The sequence below is a fragment of the Rosa chinensis genome, chromosome 6 (genome assembly GCF_002994745.2).
Source record: "Rosa chinensis cultivar Old Blush chromosome 6, RchiOBHm-V2, whole genome shotgun sequence".
NCBI lineage: Eukaryota > Viridiplantae > Streptophyta > Magnoliopsida > Rosales > Rosaceae > Rosa > Rosa chinensis.
In genome coordinates this window covers 35366140-35374373 of record NC_037093.1, presented here as the reverse complement: position 1 = coordinate 35374373, position 8234 = coordinate 35366140, and the positions used below count along the sequence as shown (strand labels likewise).

At 40.8% G+C, this 8234-nt stretch overlaps 1 protein-coding gene across 1 annotated transcript; it reads left to right on the top strand.

The window, feature by feature from the left end:
* The first annotated feature begins 4910 nt into the window (after window positions 1–4910).
* LOC121050001 lies at window positions 4911–7969 on the top strand. Its single transcript, XM_040508519.1, has 6 exons — window positions 4911–4932; window positions 5138–5272; window positions 5335–6549; window positions 6691–7341; window positions 7432–7759; window positions 7930–7969. Exons 1-6 carry the CDS (start codon window positions 4911–4913, stop codon window positions 7967–7969), a joined length of 2391 nt encoding a protein of 796 aa, XP_040364453.1.
* Window positions 7970–8234: the final 265 nt, after the last annotated feature.

Below are 8234 nucleotides of genomic sequence, written 5' to 3'. Positions count from 1 at the left end.
GCACAATGGGTCCAGTTAGGGAGTTGGTGGCCAATTAAGCACCACTGGTCACAGTTTTGCCACCGTTGGATACAATTTGTAACTCTAATGAAATTATTGACGAAATAATCTGACAGTGGCAGTAAGGGTACCTTATGTCAGTAATGTTTCAGATTTATTCATTAAAATTAAGGATCCGGCTTCTCTGCTATAATATTAGATGCTAGGATCTGCTAGACTTTTTATGTGAGCCCACCACGTCACCACAATATAATCGAATGACCGAAAATTTTAGGGAAATGATCATTTACCCAATTTCAGCTTAAAAATTGCCCACTTGCTCCATCAACAGTTTTTTAACCCCATTTACCCAAAACACTCTAAGGGATTATTTTCCTAATACCCAATTAATTCTTTTTTTATTCTTTTTATTTATTTTTGGGACTTTTTTGCCCTTTCCTTCTTTCTCACTTAGAGAGAGAAGTCATCCTCCACCTTGCTGTGCACCGGTGACCAGTGGCCGGCCGCAGTCTCCGGTGATCGGTGACTGGACTCCGGCGATCGGTGACAGGAGTCCAGAGTCCAATGACCGGAATCCGACAACCAGTCACCGGAATCCCGAATCCGACTGCCGGACTGGTGACCGGATTCCGACGTTTGATTTTATTACCCCCCAATAATCATATTATTGCCCCCCAATAATCATATTATTGCCCCCCAATAATCATATTATTGCTCCCCAATAAACTTGTTATTGGGGATCAATAATTAGTGAAAAATGAAGATGTTTTGAATTTTGAAAACTTTCAGAGGTTTATCCAAATAAATAATCTTATTATTGCTCCTCAATAATCTTAATATTGCCCCAATAGACATTTATTGCCTCCCAATAATCATATTATTGACCCACAATAGACATGCATAACTCCTCAATAAAACCTTCTTTTTTCATTCTTCTTTCTCCTTTCCTTAGACATGTATAAGCCTTCTGCCAAATACCAAAAAAAAAAAAAAACAACAACAGAACTACGCCGTAGAGTGACGTCGTCCGAGCGAAACAAAATCGGCGTCTGACAAACAAAACCGGACGTCTGACAAACAAAACCGGCGGCGTCTGTCCAGATCGCCTCTGTTGACGAAAGAAAAGCCCCAAGGGAAAAGCTCGTCGTCCGAGTGAAGCCCAGACCCAAACTTGGAGCGTGGAGCTTCGAAGCTTCCCGAACGTCTGACAAACAAAACAGGCGTCGTCTGTCCAGATCGCCTCTGTCCGGCAGAGCGGCGATCGGAGAGGTCGATGGTGGGGATTCATTCTGTGTCAATGATGGCAGAGTGACGATGGCAGAGCGGCTATCGGAGAGGTCGATGGTGGGGATTGGTTGGGTGTCGGGTCGGGTCGTCGGTGAGGGGAATGGAGGAGAGACCTGAGTCTGGAGAGAGAAATCGGTGAGGGGATGGAGGGGGATGGAGGGGGAGAGAGAGAGAGAGAGAGAGAGAGAGAGAGAGAGAGAGAGAGAGAGAGAGAGAGAGAGAGAGAGAGAGAGAGAGAGATGTGTAATTTATTAATTAAAATGAGGGTAATAATGTCAATAGATGTTAGATTGGGTAAATGAGGTTAAAAAACTCTTAGTGGAGTAAGCGGGCATTTTTGGAGCTGAAATTGGGTAAGTGGTCACGGCCCCAAAATTAAAAAATATACAAAATCAATTTTCTTGTTGCTACAGCATGTCTTTCTCTCCCTTGCTCTGTAAACCAACCTAGAAAAATAAAAGGCAGGACCGCACGAGGAACGACCCGATAGGACGCCAAGCATGAAAGATTGTATTGAATAGCTAGCCATTTGAGTAAAGGCAGAGAAGAGCAATGACAAATTTGGAGAAAAAGAAGCTATTTTGTCTCTTGAATCAGTTAAAAATCCTAACACCATTTTTGAAAAAAACTGAATTCTCTATTTCCGTCTTCTTCCATTTTTGATGGACCATTCTTTAATTCTTGGGTTTGCTTTTCTTGCACCTTCGGTTGAAAGATCTCACCTGGAATTACATTGATTACATACAAGGAAAAAGAGGAAGGAACAGAGGAGAAAGGAGGAGACCATCCGTTTGAAAAAAAAGAAAGAGATCTCAGGCTACACAAAGAAAGAGAGAAGGAAAGAAAGGAGAGAGGAGAGGGGAGAATAATCTTTTGCTTCAACATCAATATTGGGGTGCCGGAAATTTTTCATCTTGAACCATTAAATCGTGGTTTGCTGATGTGGCAGCCTTATATTAAATTATAGCAAATCCTAGCATCTAATATTATAGCAGAGAAGCCGGATCCTAAAATTAAATCCGTCCGTCGCCAAATGGTTACCCACTCTCTCCTCTTTTACTTTTTTCCACTCTCTCCCTTTGCCAGCTGCACAGAACCATTTTCTCTCTCAATTAATTATTAAGAAAAGATACGGTTTTAATCACTCAACTTTCGTCTGATTTACACTTTAATCACTCAACTTTAACTCCGACTATCACTTTAGCTCGCCGGTGAATTTTTTCAATAACAAAATGTCACATGACGCCTCACATGCTATTTTTTAAGGGTTATTTTCGTCCCTCACCTTTTACCCGCCTTTTTCCTCTCAACTCTTCACAATTCCCTCCAAAATCTATAGATTCCCTCTAATTTCCCCCCCCCCTTCCCCTTTTCCTTCGAGCTGCCATTGCATCTCTCTTGTTAAATTCTTTAAACACATCCAACATTTTCTCTTTTGCTAGGACCTTCTCTTGCTTGGACCACTTCTTCTAAATCATCAATGACATTGTCAATAATACTTTTCATGGTCCACATCTGGAGGAGCTATCCCATTTTTCCATTCGTACTCTACTACTTCTTTTCTTCTAAAACCTCCAGAAACACGACCTTACTTGAACAAGATCTGTTCTATAGGATCGTACCTCTGTGTCCTTGACTTCTAAGGAGACAGGAATCAAAAAACCTCCAGAAACAACATACAATTGGAATAAATTTGTATTTTGTAGAAATGCAAGCATGTCTGTTACATCTTTGTCACCCTTGATGGCTAAGAAACATTCTCCATCTCTGCTTCTAGGAACCTTAAACCAATATGTTAATGGTGGGTCTCTATACCCAAGATCTTCAGCATACTAGTTTAAACACAATGCCGGCGCTGAGGGCTGCCACTTGAGGCAGCCGCCTCAGGCTACCGGCTCCCGGGGGCCTCGGGAGTTCCTATATATATGTTATAGATGTTGATATATATGCTATTTGCTCCAACTCGCACGAAACTGGGCGTTGCTCCAGTGGAAGTCAAGTCAGTCAGCATTTTCTCCACCAGAGTTCGAATCCCACGCCTGTCTTCTATATACTTTTTAATCTTTTCAATCAATTATCTATTAAGTTGCATCTTTTCAATCAATTATCTAATTAAGTTGCTTGGCCGCTTGAGAAGGGTCCAAATTGAACCTTGCTTTTTTTAATTTTTTTTTAGAAATCACTTAAGTTAATTTTTCTTGGACCCTGTGCCCAGCCCACCTTTTTTATTTTTATTTTTATTTTTCCTTTTCATTTTCCATATGAGCTTGCCATTTCCCTTTTCCATATGAATAACTATTCCCTTTCCTTCTTTGTATGGAAAAATTTGAAAATAAATATTTTTATTTTGTTATTAATTTCATATTTATTTTTATTCAAAATACATGTTTGATTTCCTGGCAAACAAACGGGGACTTATATATGGGAGGCCACATTTTAATTCTTTGCCTCAGGCAGTTAGAATCTCAGGACTGTCCTTGTTTAAACAAGTCCATGCAATTATGTCTCTGTCGAGCTTATAAACAAACAGCTTCTCACCTCCCTTATAATATCGACTACCACTTGTAGTTCTGTAGAATCTTCCACCATGATTAATCTCTAATGTGAACCATTCACCTGAAGAATAACACAGAGTATCATTAGAGACAAGTTAAATTAATTGAAAAACAGAAGAGACAAGTATCATTATAATATCGGCTACATTTGTTTTTGGACTAAATTCAGTTTACCCCCTCCAACTTAGGGGTAAACATCAAGTCAGTCCCTAAATTTTTTTTTTAATCACGATCATCCCTGAAGTTCTGTTTTTCATCTCCCTCGTCCAAAATCTGAAAATGGCTCGAACCATGACGTCATATGATGATGTGTCCCCAACATAGGGACCCACTTTTCAGACTTAAACCCTAACTTTGGACGAAATGTCCAAATTACCCATTGTTACCTCCCTCCATTACGAGGTCATTACACGACCAGAAACCAAAAGCGTTATCTTAATCCAAACACCAAACAGTAAACGATCACTCTCTCTCTCTCTCTCTCTCTCTCTCTCTCTCTCTCTCTCTCTCTCTCTCTCTCTCTCTCTCTCATCTTCATTCACTCGAAACCCAGATTGAAGAACCTGATAAAGAGATTGCACGATTATAAGGTACAATCATTGGCGACATGGCTGGGGCCGTCGATGGATGGATACCTCGAACGCAAAGTGGAGGCGAGGAAATCCCAAATTACAGTGAGTTAATGTTTTGAACTTAAGATTTTGGAAATTGATTTAGGGTTTTGGTGGTTAGGGTTTTGTTTAGGGGGTTATTGATTTTGGATTTAGGGTATGTTTGTTTGTGGTTTTCAGATTTTACATTTGAATTGAATATGAAAGGGATTGGCTTTTTTGTGAAATGCTTGAGAAATTGATGGACTTGAAGCTTCGAATTCATGTTTTTTTTATATTAGGGTTAGGGTTTTGACATATATGGTTTGGAAGATTCTCATTTTGCGGGTTTGGGTTTGGGTTAGGGTTCCCAAATTTTAGGGTTTTTTTTTCTCTTGTTTTTTCTGATTCTCTTTCATAGAGTTCTGCAAGTGATTATTATTGGTTTAGACATGTGCTTGTTGTTGGGTAGCTGAAAATGGGATTTAAGAAAGGTGACTGTAAGTGGTCCTCTTATAGGGTTGAGTGGTCCTAATAAAGAATTGATATTGAGGGTCTTTTGGTGGTTGGAACCATTATGCATGTGTTGTTGAGTATTTATTGTGTGTTTTTGGAAACTTCTTACTTGCATTACTGGTAGTTTTCAAGTGCTGCTATGCTATGTTGTTTAGTGGTTGTTATAACTCAATTTGTCTTCATTTGCAGTACACCCTGATTATTTTACAATCAAGGTGTATCATGGTGGATATATACATCACCAAGAAAGCAAGTACATTGGTGGCAGCATAAGCTACTATGACAATGGTGACAAGGATAAAATGTCATTGACTGAGGTGGATGGTATGGTTCGGGGATCAATCCTACTTATGCTGGGACAAGGATGGATTACTGGTACTCAATAGGCAGTGAAGATGATGCAATGACCAAGCTAAGTACTGACAAGGATGTGGTGACAATGTGCTGCATGGTGCCTGATGTAAGACTGGTCATTTTGTACCTTGACCACTTAGAACTTGACCCATATTATGTAGAGTTAGATGACCTATTCATGTATGACCAAGAAATACCTGATTGGGGGTTTAGTCAGGCTGGATCAAGTGGAGTTGTCATAGAAGAGCTGCTTGATTCACCAAGAAAGCCGAGGACAAATGTGAAGATTGAGGAGTTGCCTCCATCACCTAGAGCTAAGGAGAATCAGAAAGCAAACACAGTTACAACTCCAACAGTGGGAAAGAGCAGAAGGTTTAAAGTCTGTGCAAATAGGAAGAAGGTAAAGGAAATAGGAGTGAAGATTAGTGAGCCTGAAGAAGTTCCAACTCAGGCTAGCAGAGCTCCAACCTGTGATCCATCTGACAAGGGAAAGCAGAAGGTTGAGTTTGAGGATACGGTGGATGATTACTTCAGTGAGGATGATGGTTTCATTCAAGAAGAGGAAGAAGATGTTCAGTTTAAGGAACCTAGTTCTAGAGATGAGGAAGATGATGGTTCTGATGATGATGATTACAACCCTGCTGCAGATGATGATGAGTATGCAGCCTATGGGGTAGATGATGACTTTTTATTTGACTGGTTAACAGAACAAGAAGTTCATGATGGTGTGGGAGAGAGACCTTCTGTAGCTGCTGAAAATGTGAATGTGAATGGGAGTAGTGAGGATCAATTTGGGACTAACGAAGATAATGAGAATATGTTTGGGGCAGTGGATTCAGATCAAGAAGGGATAGGTCAAGAATATGACTCTGATGATGATGGGGTGCAGGAAAGGTTTCCTGAGTTTAACCCAAAAGTAGATATGGAGGACCCTCACTTTTGTAAAGGTATGAAGTTTGCAACAGCAAAGATCCTTAGAGCTGCTATAAGGGAGAGGGCCATTCAAAAAGGCTGGGAAGCTATATTTGTGAAGAATGACAAGGTAAGAATTAGGGCCATATGCATGGCAGATGACTGTCCGTTTGAGTTGTATGCCTCAAAGATGCAACATGAGGATACATTGATGATAAAGACATATAATGGAACACATAACTGTGCAAGGGTTCTTGACAACAGTATGGTGAAGACTCCATATTTGACAAGGAAATTTGCTGAGCAGATCAAGCTGAACCCTAGCATTTCAACAGGTAAAAAATTGATTGCCCTTAAATTTATTGTTTAATGTTTGTCATTATTGATTTTTGATCCATATCTTCTGTTTCTTATCACAGAGTGTCTGCAACAGACCATGGCAGCTGGGGTCAGAGCCAGGGTTTCATTCCAATAAGCTTACAGGACAAAGAAGGCAGCTTTGAGCCTACTGGAGAAGTCCATTAAGGAGCAATATGCTAGGGTTCAGGATTATGCAAAGGAGCTGAAAAGGGTTGATCCTGAGACAAGTGTTGATATTAAGTGTGATTTCTCTAATCCTAGTCAGCTTCCTATTTTCAAAAGGATGTATATCTGCTTAGGGGCAATGCAGAGGGGATTCAAGGCTGGTTGTAGACAAATACTGGGACTGGATGGATGCCACTTAAAGAGTGCATATGGAGGACAGTTTTTGTCAGCAGTGGGGCTAGATCCAAATAACACAACATATGTTGTGGCTTATGCTATGGTGGAGATGGAGTCCAAGGATTCCTGGGATTGGTTTCTGAGACTATTGAGCAAGGATCTGAATATTACTGGTGAAGGCAATGGGTTCACTTTCATTTCTGACAAGCAGAAGGGGCTATTGCCTGCATGTGAAGAAGTTCTCCCTCTAGCAGATCACAGATTCTGTGTCAGGCACCTTTGGACCAACTTCAACAAACTGTTTCCAGGGAAGGTGATGAAGGACCAACTTTGGGCTATTGCTAAATCCACTACAATGGCTTATTACTGGAAGGAACTGGTACTTATGAAACAAATGGATCCTGGAGCATATGACTGGTTAACTGGTATGTCTACCTCATTCTGGTGCTTTCTGGTACTTATTTTTGTGTTTAGTTATGTTCATGAATTGATGTCAACTAAATGTCATTTTTCAGATCCTAGACGAAACCCTACGCACTGGTGTAGAGCTCACTTTGGCAACATTCTGAAGTGTGATGTGCTTCTGAACAACATATGTGAAAGTTTTAATGCTTTCATCCTACCTGCTAGATCCAAGCCAGTAATTTCTTGCTTTGAAGACATCAGGGTTAAGATGATGAAGAGGATTGTAATGAGGAGAGAGAAGATGAGTAAAGTTTTAGACCCAATTTGCCCTAGGCCTAGGGAAATTTTGGACAAGAACAAGACTAGGTCTGCCACAGATTGCATACCATATGGGTCTGGCAGCCACCAAATTGAGGTTGAAAGCATTGGAGGCAGCAAGTATGTGGTGGATCTAGAGAGAAGAACCTGCGCTTGTAGGAGATGGGATATAACTGGTATTCCTTGCAAGCATGCCATATCTGCAATCAACTTCATGAGACACAAGCCTGAAGACTATGTGGATGCTTGCTACCTGACAAATACCTACATGGCCATATACTCTCACACAGTCAAGCCAGTCAATGGGATGGACTTGTGGATTCCAAGTGATGAACCTGCCATTCTCCCACCACAGTACAACAGACAGCCTGGTAGGCCAAGGACCAAAAGAATCAAGGACTCATCTGAGAAGGATACTGAAGGTCCCAAGCTTGGAAGGGTTCAGAAATCATTGAAGTGTAGCAACTGTGGGGTTTTGGGACACAATGTCACGACTTGCCATAGGCACCTTCCACCCAAGGAAAGAGCAACAAAGAAGAGCAAGCTAAACACAGGAGAGGCATCATCAACTAGAGCTCAGGTGTTTTTAGCTTAT